The 21,940-nt window shown below is 42.5% G+C and overlaps 1 protein-coding gene across 5 annotated transcripts in view; it reads right to left on the reverse strand.

The window, feature by feature from the left end:
* The window catches only part of jakmip3 (Janus kinase and microtubule interacting protein 3), a 37,432-nt gene extending 15,987 nt beyond the window's left edge, over positions 1-21,445 (reverse strand). For 3 of the 5 annotated variants that reach the window (XR_004611668.1, XM_034558939.1, XM_034558938.1), the window contains exons 1-13: positions 21,077-21,445; positions 20,099-20,298; positions 19,791-20,033; positions 19,026-19,265; positions 18,166-18,366; positions 13,704-13,817; positions 12,650-12,805; positions 11,510-11,647; positions 4,157-4,192; positions 3,584-3,655; positions 2,787-2,891; positions 2,329-2,457; positions 2,066-2,149 (exon numbers count right to left, since the gene is read on the reverse strand). Coding sequence is in view for 4 of the 5 variants with exons in the window: in XM_034558939.1 (XP_034414830.1) it covers positions 2,066-2,149; positions 2,329-2,457; positions 2,787-2,891; positions 3,584-3,655; positions 4,157-4,192; positions 11,510-11,647; positions 12,650-12,805; positions 13,704-13,817; positions 18,166-18,366; positions 19,026-19,265; positions 19,791-20,033; positions 20,099-20,236 (1,656 nt within the window). In the remaining variant the exon portion in view is untranslated. The remainder of the gene's footprint in view (positions 1-2,065; positions 2,150-2,328; positions 2,458-2,786; positions 2,892-3,583; positions 3,656-4,156; positions 4,193-11,509; positions 11,648-12,649; positions 12,806-13,703; positions 13,818-18,165; positions 18,367-19,025; positions 19,266-19,790; positions 20,034-20,098; positions 20,299-21,076) is intronic. The other 2 variants (XM_034558940.1, XM_034558941.1) reach the window with 2 other exon arrangements.
* Positions 21,446-21,940: the final 495 nt, after the last annotated feature.

Raw genomic sequence — 21,940 nt, forward strand, 5'->3', positions numbered from 1 at the left:
AGACAGACAGACAGACAGACAGACAGGCAGGCAGACAGTCAGACAGGCAGACAGACAGATAGACAGCAGTGTCAGTAGACATAATATAACAAGAAGTTCTTACCAAGCAATGTGATTGGTCATTCAGATGTTTACAAAAAATTGGGGGGCTCTATATCCCCCTTGCTATTATTGGTTTTATGACAATTTTATTGTCTTATTTGTTCAGCTGCAACCCCGGCAGTGTGAAATGGAGTTGAGAGCAAAATGAAAAAAATAAGAAAACATAACTCAAAGCGGTAAAGTGGCTTACTTTAATATCTTCTGAGTAGGGCTGTACTGTGTTTACATGTCTATTCAATGTGTTTAAAGTCTTTCTGAGCAGTTGGAGATAAGAATACTATTATTTGTAGAATCAGAATCCAGCGCTTTGTAGGACTCTTACTGACTTGTGTGATCCAAACATTTCCAATAATTCGAGCGCAGTGTAACTGCCAAAAAATTCTTGAAAAAAGATTAATTTATAAATAAATTAATGATGTCAATGTTGACCAGTACATCCTGTTCCAGAGACTGGAACATTCAACTGGCATTAATGGAACCTGTTTTAAATCCTATTTATCAGATCAATCTCAGTTTGAAAACGATGAAGCCTCGATGACCACCAACGTTAAGTTCAAAAAGGTTCTCTGCTTGGACCAATTTTATTTACCTTATATATGCTTCCTTTAGGCAATATTATCAGGAAACACTCAATACACTTTCATTGTTATGCAGAGGATCCTGTCAGGACTCAGCCAGCCGGACTCCCTCCTCAGCCCATTCACACAGTGACACCCGGTACCTCAGAGAGCGCTGCCAGGGAGCTACGGGCTTGGAGGCGGGGACAAGCCAGGTGAGCTCCAACTCACACCTGAAGCCACTCAGCTCGTCCCACGGCTGCAGCTCGTCAGCTCGTTGTATTCGGGGGATAAAGATCAGGACTGTCTGTGCTGATATATATATAAATATATATAAATATATATAAATAAAGATCAGGACTGTCTGTGCTGACGTTGCGAGTTCGTGCCATGATGTCCGTGGACTTTCCTCCTTGTGTCGTCACTGAACTTTCCCTTGTGTCTTTGCTGACTTTTTTTGTGTGGAGTATTTTCTTGGATTTTTTGGGGTTTGATGTTCGATCACCCGTGGACTAAGGGGACACTTTGAGTTTTTTGTGTTTCTTTTCTAAGCGACTTGTTGTGCTCAATAAACTACGCCGTGTGTTCGGCTAGAACTAAACCTTGCTGTTGTCGTGCGCTTGGGGTCAGAGACAAACCATAACAGATCCTCAATTATATCTATTAATATATCTATTATTATATCTATTATTATATTCATTTCAATTCAGTTTATTTTATATAGCCCAATATCACAAATTATAAATTTGCCTCAGAGGGCTTTACAATCTGTACACATACAGCATCCCGGTCCCAGGACCTCACATCGGATCAGATAAAACTCCCAAAATATATATCTATTATTAAATCTATCATTATATCTATCATATCTATTATTATATCTATCAATCAAGCCAGACGAAACCAACAAGCAGCCTTAAGGAGATAAAAACCTGGATGATCTTATGTTAAACTCAAATAAAACAGAAGTTATTTTTCTAGAAATTAATAATCTCATGATGGAGTGGGAATCACCAGAGGCCCCACGATATGATATTATGATACTTCAGTCATGATAAAACATTACTGTGGTATCAAACATATGTTGCAATTTATTTCCTTTTTTCTAAATCTGTTTCATCGAATAAGAGTTTTGTTTTTTTCCTTGGTTCATTTCACTTCAGTCCATTTCTAACAGGCCGTCAGCCAATAAAGTATTTATTATCATCATCTAACTTACTTTGTTAAATCATCTATAGCAATGATTGGCATTACAAAAACACACATTTTAAATGATAAAAGGTAAATGGACTGAACTTGTATCAAGCTTTTCAAAAAACACAGGGTTGAACCTGAAGTTACCTCGGTAACCCCAAATCCTGCTTTATAGTAGTAAACGTGTGTGTGTGCGTGTGTGTGTGTGTTACCTGTCCTTGTTGTTCCAGTGCGGACTCCAGGTCTGCCACTCTGGTTTGATATTGACTGATTTCAGTCAGCAACTGCTCTCTGGTCTGTAAGACAGGGAATGTAACCATCAACCTGTTGGTGCCGTGCTTCATTACACAGAATAGAACGATCAACCCTTTGGTGCCTTGCTTCATTACACAGAATAGAACCATCAACCTGTTGGTGCCTCGCTTCATTACACAGAATAGAACAATCGACCTGTTGGTGCCTTGCTCTGGCTGACCTTGATCTCCTTCTCCGCGTCATAGTGGACTCCGCTGGTCTCCGTCAGCAGGGCGTACGCTCGCTGCAGCGCTTGATATTCCTGAGTCAGCTGACAGTAACGAAACTCAGCCTCCTCGCGCACACACACCTGAAACATGCAATGAAGTCAGTAAAAGAACAGAACCAGTGAGACCAGTAACAGAACCAGCTTTTGGTCTGAAACCAGCTGGTCTTCAATGATCCTGGTCCTGGTCTTTGTGCGGCTAGCTTAGCGACATCACGACACATCAAAGAAAGAGAACATTTAATAGACATTAAACAAATGAAATGAAAACTATTCTGCTATGAAGTCCAAAGTAAAAGAGAAGAGAAGATCAGACTTCATTCAGTAAACGATGCAACTGGACCCTGTTCAGGTCTCTGGTGGACCCACTGATCCACTAGAGACCCGAATAGGGTCCAGGTGCTTCTGTGTACCTCGTCTGGTTCTGTTTCAGGAGTTCTGTCAGTGTGGAACGACAAAGATGATCCATCAGAGTCCACAGACACTTCCTCATCATAGCCATAGAACGTCTCTATGACCTATATGGAACAGGAGTACAAAAGAGCAGGGGAAAAAGATTCAATTCAATTCAGTTTATTTTGTATAGCCCAATATCCGAAATTACAAATTTGCCTCAGAAGGCTTAACAATCTGTACACATACGACATCCCTGTCCCAGGACCTCACATTGGATCCGTAAAAACTCCCAAATAATAGAAAAAAAACCTTTCACAGGGAAAAAAGGCAAGAAACCTTCAGGAGAGCAAAAGAGGAGGATCCCTCTGGATGGATGCAATATATTTCATGTGTACAGAATGAACAGAGTTACAGAGTTACTGTACATAAACACATTCATTGAATATGACAGAATGTATGAATGGACCTCCATAATCCATGAAAGAGAAGGAGGTAGAGAGGAGGGGGGGGGGGGGTAACAAGAGAACAGTATAACGATAGAAAATTAGAACTATATTGCAGAAGAATAATAGAACAGGAGAACAAGAGAACAATAGAGCAGGAGAACAAAGCAAACAGGAGAACAATAGAGCAGGAGAAGAAGAGATCAGTAGAGCAGAACAGGAGAACAAAAGAATAGGAAAACAATAGGGAAGAAGAACACTAGAACATGAGAACAATAGAACAGGAGAACAATGGTGCAGGAGAACAACAGGACAATAACATGAAGACAAAAGAAGAGGAAACAAATTTGAAAACATTAAGACGTTCTTACCCGGCAGGCTTTGAAGGTTCGTTTCCTCCCGACTGATTCCTGTCGTCTGTATCTCAGTAACATGTCTCTCTCCTGAATGATTCACAGATAACATCATTCATTTATTGAATCATTTATTTATTCATTCATCCATTCATTTTATCATCAATGCATTCATTTAATCATTGATTCATTCATTTAATAATTTATTCATTAATTGAATCATTTATATATTCATTCATTGACTCATTTATATATTCATTCATTCATTGAATCATTAATTAATTTAATCAATCATTCATGTAATCATTCACGTAATCATTCATTCATTAAATCATGTATTAATTAATCAGTTAATTCATTCATGTAATCATTCATTCATTCATTCAATTCCAATATTAAGTCTGTTTCAGGAGATTTTGATCTCAAATTCTTTCAAGAAATATCTTCACCTGCTAAATGTTCCAGGATGAATGACATAACTGACATCTACAGAGTAAAGGATTAGCAGTTGAAGTACTGACAGTAGTAGAAGCACTCATCTCAGTAGCAGATGAAGGACTGACAATAGTAGAAGTACTCATCAATACTCACTATAACATTATTTACATAACCAGCTGTCTCCAGAGCCTGAAAAAATAAAGAGTTGTATTTAAAAACTCTGAAACATCAGTCTGTTAGAATCTATCAGGCTGGAAGAAAAAGAATGCATAAACGGTCGAATAAAGTACTCGTAGAAGTAGTATGAGTAGCTTCAGAAGTTGTCAATTATGTTATTTGTTGTATCAGTATTTCAAGAAATAGTAGTAGTAGTTCGATTCAATTTAGTTTATTTTGTATAGCACAATATCACAAATTACAAATTTGCCTCAGAGGGCTTTACAATCTGTACACATACGACATCCCTGTCCCAGGACCTCACATCGGATCAGGAAAAACTCCCCAATAAATCAGCGCATCAGCACGACCATGGCAGGAGGCAGGGCTACAGAGGCATTGCGAAAGAGGCCAGACCAATGAGGTCCAGGACCCAGGACCAGCTTCAGACACAGCCAGGTCTAATGGACCCTATGAAACGTGAAGTTGCAAAGACTCCGGGGAGGAAATAGAGTAAGTAAGGTGCAAAGGAGAGATGTAAATTCATCCATAATGAGAGAGAGAAGAGTAGATAGGAGCTCAGTCTATCCAAACATGTCCCCCAGCAGCCTATAAGCCTATAGCAGCATATCAAGGGGTTGGACCAGGGCAAACCTGATTCAGCCCTAACTATAAGCGCTATTACAGAGGAAAGTCTTTAGTCTACTCTTAAATGTGGTGACTGTGTCTGCCTCCCGGACTGAAAGTGGAAGCTGGTTCCATAAAAGAGGAGCTTGATAACTGAAGGCTCTGGCTCCCATCCTACTTTTTAAGACTCAAGGAACCACAAGTAGCCCCACATTTAGTGCGCAGCTCTCTAGTGGGGCAATATGGTACTACATGCTCCTTAAGATATGATGGTGCATCACCAATCAAGGCTTTGTAGGTGAGGAGAAGAATTTTAAATGTGATTCTTGATTTTACAGGGAGCCAGTGCAGAGCAGCTAATACAGGAGTCATGTGATCTATTTTCTTAGTTTTTGTGAGTACACGAGCTGCAGCATTCTGGATCAACTGGAGGGACTTAAGAGACTTATTAGAGCAGCCTGATAATAAGGAGTTGCAGTAATCTAATCTGGAAGTAACAAACGCGTGAACCAGCTTTTCTGCATCTTTTTGAGACAAGATGTCCTTCATTTTTGAAAAGTTACATAGATGAAAAAATGCAGTCCTTGAGATTTGCTTCACGTGGGAGTTAAAGGACAAGTCCCGATCAAAGATAATACCGAGATTCTTTACAGTGGTGTTGGATGCCAGGGCAATGCCATCTACAGAAACCACATCACCAGATCATTGATCTCTGAGGTGTTCAGGGCCAGTAAAATAACTTCAGTTTTGTCTGAGTTTAAATCAGGAAGTTGCAGGTCATCCATGTTTTAATGTCTTTAACACATGCTTGAAGTTTAGCAAGCTGGTTGTTCTCCTCTGGTTTGATCTATAGATATAATTGAGTATCATCTGCATAACAATAAAAGTTGATGGTGTTTCCTGATAATGTTGCCCAAAGAAAGCATATATAAGGTAAATAAAATTGGTCCAAGCACAGAACCTTGTGGAACTCCGTGATTAATGTTGGTGGTCATCAAGGCTTCATCGTTTACAAATACAAATTGAGATTGATCTGATAAATAATAAAAAAATAAAATATATCTATTTCATAGCCAAAAGTCTGTTCTACCAATCCAGAATCGAATCCTCTTTATCTAACCCTAAAAAGCTCTTCTCAATTTTTTCCAACCTCCTTGACCCCCCTGGTCCACCCCCTCCCTCCACCCTTCTACCAAGCCACTTTGTTGACTACTTTACAAAAAAGATAGACGACATACGCTCTTCATTTACTAATCCATCTTCCATAACTACACCTCCAGTAACTTCACCTTCTTCCCCCTTGTTTTCCTCTTTTATTCCCCTGTCTCCCAATCAAGTTCTTACCTTGGTAACCTCTGCCCGCCCAACCACCTGCCCCCTTGACCCCATCCCTTCTCACATTCTCAAGTCTATTGCTCCCGATCTTCTTCCCTTTCTCACCCATCTTATTAACACCTCCCTCTCAACCGGCTGTTTCCCTAACTCTCTGAAGGAGGCAAGAGTCAACCCTCTCCTGAAGAAACCCACTCTGGACCCATCTGAAGTCAATAACTACAGACCTGTCTCTCTCCTCCCCTTCCTTTCCAAAACTCTAGAGCGAGCTATCTTTAACCAAGTCTCCTCCTTTCTTCACAGTAACAACCTTCTAGACCCCCACCAGTCTGGATTCAAGACAGGCCACTCAACAGAGACTGCCCTCCTTGCTGTCTCTGAGCAGCTTCACACTGCTAAAGCAGCCTCTCTCTCCTCTGTCCTTATCCTTCTAGACCTTTGACACAGTGAACCACCAGATCCTCATGTCCTCCCTCCAGGACCTGGGTATCTCAGGCACCGCGCTCTCACTCTTCTCATCCTACCTCACCGACCGCTCTTACCGGGTAACCTGGAGAGGATCTGTGTCTGAGCCTTATCCTCTGACTACTGGGGTCCCTCAGGGTTCAGTCCTTGGTCCTCTTCTCTTCTCTCTGTACACCAACTCTCTTGGCTCTGTCATTCGCTTGCATGGCTTCACCTACCACAGCTATGCTGACGACAGCCAACTGATCCTCTTGTTTCCCCAATCTGAAACACAGGTAGCAGCACGAATCTCTGCCTGTCTGACCGACATCTCTCAGTGGATGTCCGCTCACCACCTGAAAATTAACCCGGACAAGACTGAACTTCTCCTCCTTCCAGAAAAAGGCTCTCCCACCCACGACCTATCTATTAACTTCAACAACTCAGTGCTGGTTCCGACTCCGACTGCCAGGAACCTCGGAGTGACGCTCGACAGTCAACTCTCCCTGACTGCCAACATTACCGCAATAACACGCTCCTGTAGGTACATGCTGTACAACATCAGGAGAATACGACCCCTTCTCACTCAGAAGGCGGCACAGGTTCTGGTCCAGGCTCTGGTCATCTCACGGCTGGACTATTGCAACTCCCTCGTGGCAGGTCTACCTGCTAATGCCATTCGACCTCTACAGCTCATCCAGAATGCAGCTGCTCGACTGGTCTTCAACCTCCCAAAATTTACCCACACTACTCCGCTCCTCCGCGACCTTCACTGGTTACCGGTGGCCGCCCTCATCCGCTTCAAAACGTTGGTACTTGCATCGGGTCCATTCTACATCCAGGACGTGGTCAAACCGTACACCCTAGCCCGTTCACTTCGCTCGGCTTCTGCCAATCTGCTTGTAGCTCCTTCACTTCGAGCTAAACACTCAACAAAATCACGACTGTTTGCTGTCCTGGCTCCTCATTGGTGGAACGAGCTCCCCATTGACATCAGGACAGCAGAAAGTCTCAGAAGTAATTGAATTCCTAGTATTTTAGTTCTTTCATCTATGGCTGAAGGAGGAGTCCTAGAACCGGAAGTGGTGGCAGATTTACTAGCAACGCCATTCTCAAGGAGGACGTTTGAGGAAAAGCACGAAATCATAGCAAATGGCCGCCTTACCCAACAGCTAACAGCCTTGACCCAGCAAGAAAAAACATTTATGCGTCACTTTCAGTTCGTCAACTCCGAACGATATTCCTGGATGACAGCATCGGAGAAGAGTTGCAAACTGTATTGCTGGGAATGCCTTTTATTTGCGACTGAGCGTCGTCTTGGTGTTTACTGCCACTGTGGAGCAGACATTCTCAGCCTTAAAACGCATCAAAACTTACTCCAGAAATGCAACTGTCGAGGCTCGGCTGTCCTCACTGGCGTCCATGGCCATTGAGAGGGACCTGTTGGTGGAGCTCCGGCGCACTCACACACTTTACAACCGCGTCATCGTACTCTTTCATACTTTTTTCCTGATCCGATGTGAGGTCAAAGGTCAGGGATGTCCTAAGTGTACAGATTGTGGGCTTTACAAAATGAACTGAATTGAATTGAATATAAGTAGTAGTAGTAGTAGTAGTAGAAGTAGCTTGGACAAGTTGTCAATAAAGTGCTGTTGTAGTAGCAGTATTTAAAGTAGTAGTAGTAGAAGTAGTATAGAGCAGCGGTCCCCAACTTTTTGAGCCACGGACCGGTTTCGTGTCAGACAATATTTTCACGGACCGGCCTTCACAGTGTGGGCGATAAATATGACGTAATAAAATGATACGACCGGCATAAAATGCATAAAAATACAACTCACCATGACGCCGAATTAGTGGGAGCCCTGAGCTTGTTTATCTGCAACGAGCCGGTGCCATCTCGGGGTGATGGGAGACAACTACACCCGAAGTGTGTTTGTTATGTCCAGTCTGCTCCGTAACTTAGTTTTCGTCGCTGTCATTGCACCTGCTTCACAAAGAAGCTCTCCAAAGACGTTTTTTTTTTAAAACTAATTTTCTCTTGCTTGTGGGTTTGCTAGGTTACTGATATGTAATACGTGACCTCTTGAGATGTGTGACGTATTTCGTGACCTCGTGAGAGGCTCAGATGCACAGACGGATGTATCCGGTCCTTTTTAAAAATAAAACTTTTTTACAACTTTGATAAAAACTTTTTTTTTCATTCACTCGTTCTTTGCGACCAGGTATCAACCGACCCACGGCCCGGGGGTTGGGGACCGCTGGTATAGAGTACTTTAGACAATTTGTTGATGATGTAGTAGTAGTAGTAGTAGTATGTGTACATTGTACAAGTTGTTGATGATGTGCTGTTGTTGTAGCAGTATTTAAAGTAGTAATAGTAGTAGTCGTAGTTTTAGTACCCTGGACAAGTCGTCGATAATGTGCTGTTGTTGTAGCAGTATTTAAAATAGTCATAGTATTAGTAGTATAAGTACCTTGGACAAGTCGTCGATGATGTGCTGTTGTAGTAGCAGTATTTAAAGTAGTAGTAGTCGTAAAAGTACCTTGGACAAGTCGTCGATGATGGGCTGTTATAGTAGCAGTATTTAAAGTAGTATTAGTAGTAGTAGTTTAAGGACCTTGTACAAGTCGTTGATGGTGTGTTGTTGTTGTAGCAGTATTTAAAGTAGTAGTGGTATAGTAGAAGTCGGAATAATAGTAGTAGTAGTAGTAGTAGTAGAAGTAGTAGAAGTAGTATTAGTAAAAGTACCTTGGACAAGTCGTCAATGGTGCTGTTGTTGTAGCAGTATTTAATGTAGTATTAGTATTAGTAGTAGTATTCATAGTATGAGTACATTGGACAAGTTGTTGATGATGTGCTGTTGTTGTAGCAGTATTTAAAGTAGTAATACTAACCTTAACCAATACAGAATTGAATGCTCTTTTTCTAACCCCAAAAAGTTCTTTTTTTCCAACCTCCTTGACTCCCCTTGTCCCCCTCCTCCCTCCACCCTTCTACCAAGCCACTCTGTTGACTACTTTACAAAAAAGATAGACAACATACGCTCCTCATTTACTAATTCATCTTCTATAACTACACCTCTATTAACTTCATCTTCTTCCCTTCCCTCTTTCACCCCCTGTCTCCCAATCAAGTTCTTACCTTGGTAACCTCTACCCGCCCAACCACCTGCCCCCTTGACCCCATCCCATCTCACATTCTCCAGTCTATTGCTCCCGACCTTCTTCCCTTTCTCACCCATCTTATTAACACCTCCCTCTCAACTGGCTGTTTCCCTAACTCTCTGAAGGAGGCAAGAGTCAAGAAGAAACCTGAAGAAACCCACTCTCGACCCGTCTGAAGTCAACAACTACAGACCTGTCTCTCTCCTCCCCTTCCTTTTCAAAACTCTAGAGTGAGCTATCTTTAACCAAGTCTCCTTCTTTCTCCACAGTAACAACCTTCTTGACCCCCACCAGTCTGGATTTAAGGCAGGCCACTCAACAGAGACTGACCTCCTTGCTGTCTCTGAGCAGCTTCACACTGCTAGCCTCTCTCTCCTCTGTCCTTATCCTTCTAGACCTTTCCGCTGCCTTTGACACAGTGGACCACCAGATCCTTATTTCCTCCCTCCAGGACCTGGGTATCTCGGGCACCGCGCTCTCACTCTTCTCATCCTACCTCACCAACCGCACTTACCGGGTAACCTGGAGAGGATCTGTGTCTGAGCCTTGTCCTCTCACTACTGGGGTCCCTCAGGGCTCAGTCCTTGGTCCTCTTCTCTTCTCTGTACACTAACTTTGCTCGCATGGCTTCACCTACCATAGCTACGCTGATGACACCCACTTGATCCTCTCGTTTCCCCAATCGGAAACACAGGTAACAGCACAAAATCTCTGCATGTCTGACTGACATCTCTCAGTGGATGTCTGCACACCCCCTGAAAATTAACCCGGACAAGACTGAACTTCTCTTCATTCCAGGAAAAGGCTCTCCCACCCACGACCTGTCTATCACCTTCAACAACTCAGTGTTGGCCCCGACTCCAACTGCCAGGAACCTCGGTGTGACACCTGTCAGTCAACTCTCCCTGACTGCCAACATTACCGCAACAACACGCTCCTGTAGGTACATGCTGTACAACATCAGGAGAATACGACCTCTGCTCACTCAGAAGGCAGCACAGGTTCTGGTCCAGGCTCTGGTCATCTCACAGCTAGACTACTGTAACTCCCTGCTGGCAGGTCTACCTGCTAATGTCATTCGGCCTCTACAGCTCATCCAGAATGCAGCTGCTCAACTGGTCTTCAACCTCCCGAAATTTACCCCCACTACTCCGCTCCTCCGCGACCTTCACTGGTTACTGGTGGCCGCCTGCATCCGCTTCAAAACATTGGTACTTGCATACCGTGCTGCAAACAGATCTGGTCCGGTCTACATCCAGGAAATGGTAAAACTGTACACCCCAGCTCGTTCATTTTGCTTGGCTTCTGCCAATCAGCTCGTAGCTCCGTCACTACGAGCTAAACACTCAACAAAGTCACGACTGTTTGCTCTGCTGGCTCCTCAATGGTGGAACGAGCTCCCAATTGACATCAGGATAGCAGAAAGTCTCTACATCTTCCGTCGCAAACTAAAAACATATTTTTTGACTATACCTTGAATAGGGAAGGTAGCTCTTAAATGGCTCGTACTGATAGCACTTTGTAGTTTAACTTTATTGAAGAAATTGTACTTTCTCGATTCTTGTTGTTCTGAGTTTGGACATGGTTTAATGCACTTATTGTAAGTCGCTTTGGATAAAAGCATCAGCTAAATGACATGTAATGTAATGTAATGCAATAGTAGTAGTAGTTTAGGGACCTTGTACAAGTCGTTGATGGTGTGTTGTTGTAGTAGCAGTATTTAAAGTAGTAGTTCTAGTAGTAGTCGTAAAATAGTAGTAGTAGTAGTAGTAGAAGAAGTACCTTGGACACGTCGTCGATGATGTGTTTTTGCTCCAGAACTTGTAAACGTAGAAACTCCATCTCCCTCTCATCCTGGCTGTAACCATGGTAACTGGTGGCGCGGCTCCGGTCCAGGTCGTTTAAAGAACTTGGTCTTCTCTGTGGAGATTATATGCATGTATGTATGTATGTATGTATGTATGTGTATATATATATATATATATATATATATAATATAATATAATATAATAACTAATCTCACAAGCTGCAGTTATTCTAATCTTCTCCCCAAAAAATATTTGTGATAATACTTTTTAGATTGAAAGATGTCAACAAGTCTGATTCCGGTCTGAACTCACTTTGACCAAATACGTAGTTTCTGTGTTTTAATACCTTAATAATTCTACCTTCTACATTGTTAACTCCTGTTTAATAACATAATACCTTTCGCGCTCGTTCGACTGGGACCAAACTAGCACCGGTACAGAGGTCACGTTATGCTATTCTCATGATGGCAGCCTTTCTGTCTTGCTTCAGTTTTCCGGTCACCTTCTCTGGTTACATTCCCCAAAGAGGAACTTTTGAACATCTAACAAGGGTCTTTTCAAATATTTTCACAGCTTTGTATATAACTGGCATGTTTTAGTGAGCTTTAGATGCAGATAGAAAACAGGTTGGAGCCCTCTTTAACTGAACGTGATCAAAACATCTGTAAAAGGTTGAGCACTCTTTAACTGTACATGATAAAACATCTGTAAAAGATTGGGCCCTCATTCACTGAACATGAACAAAACATCTGGAACAAACTGAGCCCTCATTAACTGAATACAATCAATATGTACTTAATAACCCAAACCCGTCAGGGGCTGGTGTTCAAAACTATGATCCTCTGATTGAAGGACAACCTGCTTTCCCACTGACCCACAGCTGCCCTATTGTTTCACCACTTGTGTTCAGTCCTGTTTATTTACCTTTATTGGCCCATCTTTGTATATTATTTACCTTTTTTGCACCATCTATTGTTTATTATTTAACTTTATTTGCCCATCTTTGTTGGCCTTGACCCGAGCTGCAATTTATATTTATGCGAGATGCCAAAAACCCCAAATAAAGAGTCAAATTCCTGGTTAGTGCTGCTGGGATAAAAGCTATTGTGGTTACCATAGTTACCATCTCCATGTTCTCCTGTGTGACGAAGCGCAGTTTGTTATCGAGGCGACGCAGCGTGAGCGCCAGCTCCTCGTTCTTCCTGCTCAGACGCTTGTTTTTGTCCAGAAGAGGATTAAACTGACTCTCTGTCTCTCTCAGACGCGTCAGCTGCAGAAGCCAAATAATATAGAATGTAAAAATACAGATAATATAGAGAAAAAGAAAATATGGAATATACTGAAAATAAAGAAAAACTAAAATAACACAATATTTAAAATACAGCCAGAGAACGTGTGTATGAAGTGTGCGTATCTTTGTGAGGACCAGTTTGGGTTTTAGACCTTGGAAGGAGGATATTTGTACCTTGTGAGGACATTTGTATATTGTGAGGACATGTATGTATTGTAAGGATATGCTACTGTTTGTGACATCTTCCAGCGAGAGTCCACAGTATATGCCAATGTTTGTGACATCTGTCATTTAGCTTCTAAAGTATCTGCAATTGTTTGTGACATCTGCCATTGAGAGTCTAAAGTATGTGCCACTATTTGTGACATCTTCCATTAAGGGATATGTATATATTGTGAGGACATGTATATATTGTGAGGACATGTATATGTAGCCTTTATTGGCTCATATATATTGTGAGGATATGTATATATTGTGAGGACATGTATATGTAGCCTTTATTGGCTCATATATATTGTAAGGACACGTATATATTGTGAGGACTTGTATGTATTGTGAGGATGTGTGTATAATGTTCGGACATTTCTACCTTGTGAGGACATTTATATATTGTAAGGATGTGTATATATTGACGGCATAAATATATTGTGAGGACATGTATATAATGTCAGGACATTTCTACCTTGTGAGTACATGAATATATTGTGAAGACATTTTGGCAGGTCCTCAATTCAGGCTGGACCTTTCAAGGACTGTTTGAATGTTCAGATTTTGTTGGTTTAGGTCAGGATTATCGACTCAGAGCTGGATTATGTCGATAAGGGCCATAGGGTTCATTTACAGTTATTGAAAGATGTCTCTGTCATGTGTTTATTACCAGTTCGTTTCGTTCTTCAGACATCAGAGCATTTCGATCCTCCAACTTCCTGACGACGGCACTGAGCTCAGCGATTTTTAACTGAAACCTCCGCGTGTCCCGGTCCTCCTGAGACTGCACGCACACACACACAGACACAGACACAGACACAGACACAGACACAGACACAGACACAGACACACACACACACACACACACACACACACACACACACACACACACACACACACACACACACACACACACACACATATTCTGTAATATTATATTACAGAGGTATTTCATGTTCTTTCTATATATCTTAGAAGTCATCTTATGTTTCCATGTTCAGTGTACAGTTAGAACACTATTTACAATAAGCCTGTTGACATGAAGCCATAAAGAGAGAACCCAACTTGGGCTCCCAAGCTGCATTTCACTAACAAACCATCACAGAGCTCCTGTCATCTCTCCAAAAAGTGCATGTAGCTTCTGTGCTAAGGATCAAACAGCCGCTCAGGCTCATGTCCAAGGATACGGGGGTGACTGTAGGTCAGTGGTTAGCAGGTCTGTCTTTCAATCAGGGGGTTGGTGGTTCAATCCCCACCCTAGTCGATGTGTCCTTGAGCAAGACACTTAACCCTGTTGTTTCCTGTAGCTGTGTCTACAGTGTATGAACTTGATTGTAAGTCGCTTTGGATAAAAGCGTCAGCTAAATGACTTGTAATGTAATCTGTTGTATTCAATAACCCAGCTTCACGGTTTGCTGTGTGTTTAGTAGCAGGAGCATCATGAGGTGGTAGAAGTATTTTTTCAATAACCAAGCTTCACAGTATGTTGATGTTTTATTGTAGGAGTGGTGGTAGATGTACAATAGGTACTTTGGAGAGGTTGCGATGATGAGTTGTGCTGGGATTATAGTACTACTATTGATAGAACCTTGGATAGGTCTTTTATGATGAGTTGTTGTAGTCTTTGCACTTTAAATCACAAACCTCCATGGTCTGTTGTTTCAAACCTCATCACAAACTCATACTCTTGAATATTTGAATAAATCAGTATCTACATACAGTAAATATACAGTATCTCCCACTGCTTGAGACATTTTCCAGTGAGAGTCCACAGTATCTGCCACTGTTTGTGACATCTGTCCTTGAGCGTCTAAAGTATCTGCCACTGTGTGTGACATCTGTCATTGAGAGTCTAAAGTATATGCCACTGTTGGGATATCTTCCATTGAGAGACAACAGTAACTGCCATGGTTTGTGACGTCTGTCAATGAGAGTCTAAAGCAGGGTTGCCCAATACGTCAAAGGTAGTGAGGATAGATCGCATGACATTAAAAAAAAAGTATCCTCCCTACGGCATTTGCCACTTGCTTGACATACAGAGCAGCCAGTCCAAGATGCGGGTCACAACACATGTGCAGTCAACCGCACGAGCTACGGCAAAACTCCGACGAGCTAATTAGCTAATTAGTTAGCCTTCCAATTTATGTGTATTAAAGAAGGAAATAATTATAAAAATGAGTGGGGGAACGGGACCAAGTAAGAAACCAAAAACGTACCACTTCCATGCGGAATGGGTTAGAGTCTTTTTTCACAACGTCATATTCGAAGTGCATTTGTCTGATCTGCCAAGCTACTATCGCTATTCCAAAAAAGTGAAATGTGGATCGGCACTTCACCGACACTACGACACTGACTTCCCATCGAAAAGTGAACTGAGAGAGAAATGTGAAGGAACAAAAATCACGGTTGTCCGGACAGCAGTAATTCTTTTCAAAGTTGACCTCAAAAGCAAAAGCCGCCACCGAAGCGTCGTTCCGGGTGAGTCACTCCATCATTAAGCACAAGAAGTCCTTCCAAGATGGAGAGATGATAAAAGAAGCATTCATTGAAGCAGCGGACTCATTGTTTCGGGACTTTAAGAACAAACCAGAAATATCTTCAATCAAAGCTCTCCAGCTATCAAGAAGTACAGTTACAAGGCACTGTGAAGTCATGGCTGTGGATTTGACACAGCAGCTTTGGAAGGACATCGCGGACTGCAAGTATTTCTCACTGCAATTGGACAAGTCTGCGGACGTAACTGACACAGCCCAGTTCAATCAGGGAGAGACCAGTTAAATAAAGAAAGGATAATGTTTATTGTTAACAGATGATATGAAATGATGAAGTCTCAGAGTCTTTGGCGCTTGGACTCTACGGGCAGATTTGCAATTGAGGGCCGACTGCACCCGATCAGCAACGAGATAGATCCCCCGTGGAGTCCAGACCTGGTGGTGGCTGATGAGCTGATAGAATGATGAGTTGATGAAGCTGATGGATCTGTGAAGGCTGGGCGGAGATGGGGAGGTGGAGGGGTGCGTAACAGCAACATGAATGAACTGAAGGTAGAGAGACAGTCATATTTAAATGAAACAGCAGCAAGATGATTGGCTAACAATGTCATTGTTTCCGTGTGCTTATTGGATAGAGGGTATCAGCTGATCTTCCCAGCTGGTGTCATGATTGACGGCGCAGAACAATGACAGCAAGTAAACAATGAGTGAGCATGTGTGAGGAATGATTGGCAGACATGTGAGGAATAAATGGCAGGCTTGAGGGGTATGGTCTTCCTTTCTGAACTTGCGCTTATAGCTCCATTTGTGCATTTTTATTCAGATGGTGTTTACAGACATGACTGCAAAAGAAGAGCTGTTAACCATACTGCCCATACACATTTGGGGAGAGGACATTTTTCAGTATTTCAAAAACTTTATCGACAGAACCCAGCTCCCAGTGTGCAAATTAATGTCAATCACCAAGGACGGTGCGCCCGCAATAGTCGGCCGCTTGAATGGATTTATTGCCAAGTGCAGGGAGGACGATGCTCTGTCCGGTGATTAAGGAGTTTCTCCATGTTGTACAACCAAATAAATGACGATCAGTGGCTGCTAGACTTGGCATTTTTAACCGATCTGACCAACATGTTGAATGAGCTTAATTTAGAGCTGCAAGGAAAAGACAAAACTGTGGTTGATATGATCAGCTCAGTCAAACGAAAAATGCAACATCTGTCCTAAAAGCTGCAGCGCCATGATTTGGGGAACTTCCAAAATCTTGCGTCAGAGCTGGAGACACAACGGAAGGCATGTGCGCAACTTGACATTGCACGCTACACAGAGCAGCTTGAAGTGTTTGTCAGGACTTTGCTTTACTGGAGCCAGTCACTACATTCATGTGCTACCCATTTCTGGAAGACATTGAGGTTGATTCACTCGCATCAAAAATTACAAAGCTGTTCCACCTGAACTCGTCTGGAGTGGAGGATGAGATGAGATGTTAACACTACATAATGAAGTCCAGAGCTCATGGACTTTTTTGGAACTTACTCACAGAGGAAAAGTACCCAAACATGAGGAAATGCACTACCTTCTTGACTGCATTATTTGGCTCTACTTATTTATGTGAGTCAGCCTTTTCCCACATGAAAAAAAAAAAGTCCAAACACCGTTCCATCATGACTGATGACCATTTGGAAGTTTGCCTGAGGCTGGCTACTAGCAGCTACTGTCCGGACAATGCAACCCTGGCTGATTCCATTCAGAGTAAAATGTAATGACCAAAGATTTGTGTCATACGGGTTCATGCAGTTATGCAAAGTTATGCCAGCCAATATTATATTAATAATGCTATATATATATTATATATATATATATATATATATATATATATATATATATATATATATATGTAACAGAGCTGCAAGGAAAAGTCAACATTTTTAGTGTATATATATGAATATATATTTATAAATATATATATATATTTATATGAATTATTAATGTAGGTAGATCTATTTAAAAGTAGCTCGCAAGCCAAGAAAGTGTGGGCACCCCTGGTCTAAAATATCTGCCACTGTGACATCTTCCATAAGAGTCGACAGTATCTGCCACTGTTTGTGACATCTTTCATTGAGAGTCTAAAGCATCTGCCACTATTTGTGACATCTTTGAATAAGAATCTAAAGAATATTTCACTGTTTGTGACGTCTTCCAGTAAGAGCCCACAGTATCTGCCACTATTTGTGTCATTTTCTATTGATAGTCTATATGTGGTCACTTTTACTTGACTTGGAAGTAAGGGAAGTCATAAACTACTAACCTCTGAAGTTTAATCCAGCAAGATGCTTTTTATTGGTTCTCTTCACCTGGCCATGTGACCTCTTCTGCATTTAAAGGTTGCTAGGACATGTGAACAGTGAGCACTGAATTGTGTGATCCTGGGGACCACATCACTTTTCTGTAGAGTGTGTGAGTTTTGGGATGTTTCAAATCTAGTTGAGCAGTGGTCCTGGTGACTCTGAAGAAGATGGAGTCTGTCGTGGAATGCCATGACTTCAAGTTCAAGTTTAACGTTAACCACGACTAGTTAACATGCTGCGTTTTAAACTGTGACATGAAGTGAATGTATTTCATGCAGGATGAAGTAGAGCTTACAGTGTGAGGAGCAGTGTTAGTGGTGGGGTTAAGGGCTTGACCAGGGTAGTATAGCCCAACCCTCTGTGCATCTCTCAGTGCTGCGATTTGCTGCTCAGCAGCCTGAGCCTGCAGCTGGAGGCGGTGGGCGTGTCCAGCCTGCAGCCCCAGGGCTTTATCCAAAACACTGACAGCTCTGTCCTTCAACTTAATTTCATCCATCTGCATACAAAGAGGTAGGTAGACAGGTTGGAAAGACAGACATGTACACAGGTTAAAGACAGACAGGTAGATGGGGTTAGGCAGGTTAGGTCGGATTTGGTGAGTCAGAGAGGTAAGGAACAAGGTTAGGAAGACACATAGGTAAAGGGGCGTGGCTGAACTCAACATTCCTGAGCTCAGCCAGACCCCAGTCAAATAGACCCAACGACAATTAGACCCAATGCAAAATGTCATCGATCCCACAGAGATGACCAACGCCAGCAGCAGAACTATGATTATGAGCAGAAATATAATAATACCGCCCAACACTACGCATCACAGGAACTCTGGTTACCTCAGTCTGAATGAAAAGCTTCTCTTATAGTATTATATGTAATTATTTATGACTTTCCTAAATAGCTGCTTTCTATTTAGTTGAAGTTAAAGTGAGACACTGCTGAGTCCGTAAATACTGAGTGTGTTCTGTATGAGGAGTCTGTGTTTGACTCGGAACAGTGTCTTTTCATTGTATTGTGGCAGTCTTTGTTTTCTTTTTTCTTGTTTTCTACATGGATGTTATTGTGGTTGTAATACTGGGTCGGGGTGGAAGATGAAAATACCAAACTAGTAGTGACATATTCACAAGTGTGTAAACAGTTATGTGTCATGGTGACTCGTACCAGTCGGCGGATCTCCCTCTCACAGTCTCTCTTGGTCCTGTTCAGCTCTTCCTGGTGTTGGTGATGAGCTGATCGCAGTTCAGCTGCTCTGACCTGGCAGGCCTGCTGTGCCGATGTCAGAGCCTCCTCAGCATTCTTCTTTGCTCCTCTTTGCTCCTGCACCTCCTGCTGGAGGCGACAACGCTCCAACTCCCAGCTCCTCCTCGCTTCCTCCACCTCTGCCAGTAGGGCGCTCCTCACCTAAAGAATGACAGGACGGAGAGTCTTAAATATTTCAAATTTATTCTTCACTCCTGAAGACGGACAAGAGGAGAAATCAAATGATATTTCCCAGCTAAAGATAGACAAGAGGAAGAGTTACATTATCATCCACATCTGGAGAAAGAATAGATGAGTGAATTATCATCCGCTCCTGAAGGAAGACAAAACTAGTTAAATCATCCTTCTCAGCTGAGGAACGAGAAGATGAGGAGTTAAATCACCCTTTGACACCATTGACCATCACATCTTGTTCCAGAGACTAGAACATTCAACTGGCAGGAATAGCACTAAACTGGATTAAATCCTATTCATCAGATCAATCTCAGTTTGTTCCACAAGGTTCTGTGCTTGGACCAATTTTATTTACCTTTTATATGCTTCCTTCTAGAAATATTATCAGAAAGACTGCATAAACTTTTATTGTTATACAGATGATGATCAATTATATCTATCGATCAAGGTATATATGCAGACAGACAGGTAGGTGTGGATCAGCGGCATCACCTTGTCCGTGGATCCGTCCCTCAGCATCAGCACCAGGCCGTTCAGCCGCTGAATCTCTCCGTCTTTTATCTTGATGACCCTCATCAGCTCCATCTCGTGTTGCCGTAGTAACGTCTCTCTAGTCACCGTCAGCTCCTTGTGTTTCTCCTCGTGAAGTTTGGTCTTCAACTCGGTCACGGTGACCGTCGCCCGATGGTGCTCCGCCTTCAGCTCCTGACTCTTCTCTCTCTCCAGACGGCTTACCTGTAATCAGTATCAGCAGTAGTTTATAGTGATCCCAATGGTACTCTGGGATTTGTAGTCCTTACCTTGTTCTTCTCATGTTGTAGTTCGATCTGGATTTCTGTCAGTTTGGCTCTCAGCTCCTCATTGGCTGCTTGAAGAGTTGCCATGGCATCAGGTCGCTCCCCCTTTCCTCGCCCCCCTGCTCCTCTCTTTGACATCATCTCCGCCACCAGAGTCCGCCCCCCCCCAAAGAGCTGTCCGTCAATCAGAAGTTTGACTACATCTGGAAATGTGGACAATCAACAATTGTGGACTTCCTCTGGTTTCATTGTTCGCATTGAATCCTCTGTGTTTAGGGTTAGGTGTTCTAACCCCTTCTCATTGAACCCTCTCTGTTTGGGGTTAGTGGTTCTAACCCCTTCACATTGAACCCTCTCTGTTTAGGGTCTGTTTAAGCTTCATGGAGAAAAACATTCAAGATTATGTTTCATCCAATAAAATACATACAAGCAAACATTACCAGTAGATTACGTTGTCATATTAACATATCTACATGTTACATATTGATGTACTTATAGCTCTCAGTTCTAACACTCTGCATTTCCCGTTCTAACATAACATGGAAGATAAAATGCTGTGAGTATTACAATACAAGTAATACTACTATCTACGCAACCCTGTAGTAACTGACACCAGGACAAACACTTGGGGAAAGAGCAGTAGTAGCAGTAATAGTACGCATAGCGTCACTAGTAGTAGTATAAGTACCTTGGACAAGTTGTCGATGATGTGTCGTTGTAGTATCAGTATTTATAGTAATGTAGTAGTAGTAGTAGTAGTAGCAGTATCAATACTAGCAGTAGCAGTAGTACTCATATGTGTACTGTGTGGTTGTATAATATTATAATAATTATAAGAACCAACGCTGTCTGGCAGTTGACTCTGCACAGCAGCAATATATGATTATTCTCATAGGAACACCCATCAACATGCAGCGTGCACAAACACATACACACAGGCCTAGCTGAGCACCCACAGATAATTAGATGTAGATTACTCACCGTCCAATAAGAAGCCTCAGACACTGCATAGCTGAGAGAGAGAGTGTGTGTGTATGTGTGTGTCTATTGGTTAGACATATATTCTAAGCATGCTAACCAGCAAGCTTCACTGCAGTTCCCCCTGTGTCAGTGTGTGTGTGTGTGTGTTTGTGTGTGTGCTGCCGGCATCTACCTCCATGCTAACCAGCCAGCTTCACTGCAGCTCCCTCTGTCAGTGTGTGTGTGTGTGTGTTTGAGTGTGTGCTGCTGGCATCTGCCTCCTTCCACCAATCTCTGTCTGTCTGTCTGTAAGCCTTTAGCTCTTGCCAGTGTGTGTTTGTATGTTGATGCTGTTAGCTCCTCTGTAGCCTCTGCTGGCGTCATCCTCCACTTCCTCCCAGCATCCTTCAGTATGACACAGAGCTGACCCACCAACGGTCTGTCTCCCTCTGCTGGGTACTCATGGTCATCACATCTCATCACCAGTTTGCTATGTTTTTTGAGTAACACAGTTTTTAGTCCGTTTTTGAGGTTCACTGATCTTTAAATACTTATGGTTAATATTTGGGGGTTGTATTAAGCAAATGTGTGTGGGTGTTAATGTTTATAACTGTGTAATAAGGATTTGTAGAGTTAGATGTATATGATTTTCTCATAGGGTTAGGGGATTATGGTTAGGTTTGGTATGGGACGTGGCCCTCCACGGGAGGCACTGGCACTATTAAAACATCAGGGCAGCAGATCGAGCACCACCGGGGCAGTTAGAGAGAAGATGTTAAGGGGAAGACAGGGAGGCGCTCCATGAATCACGCCATGGGGGTTGCAGGTTCCCGCGCTTTAAAAGACTGTGGGAAGAAGAATTCATAAAACGAACAGACAGGGGGA

Source organism: Cyclopterus lumpus, chromosome 19, assembly GCF_009769545.1.
Source record: "Cyclopterus lumpus isolate fCycLum1 chromosome 19, fCycLum1.pri, whole genome shotgun sequence".
NCBI lineage: Eukaryota > Metazoa > Chordata > Actinopteri > Perciformes > Cyclopteridae > Cyclopterus > Cyclopterus lumpus.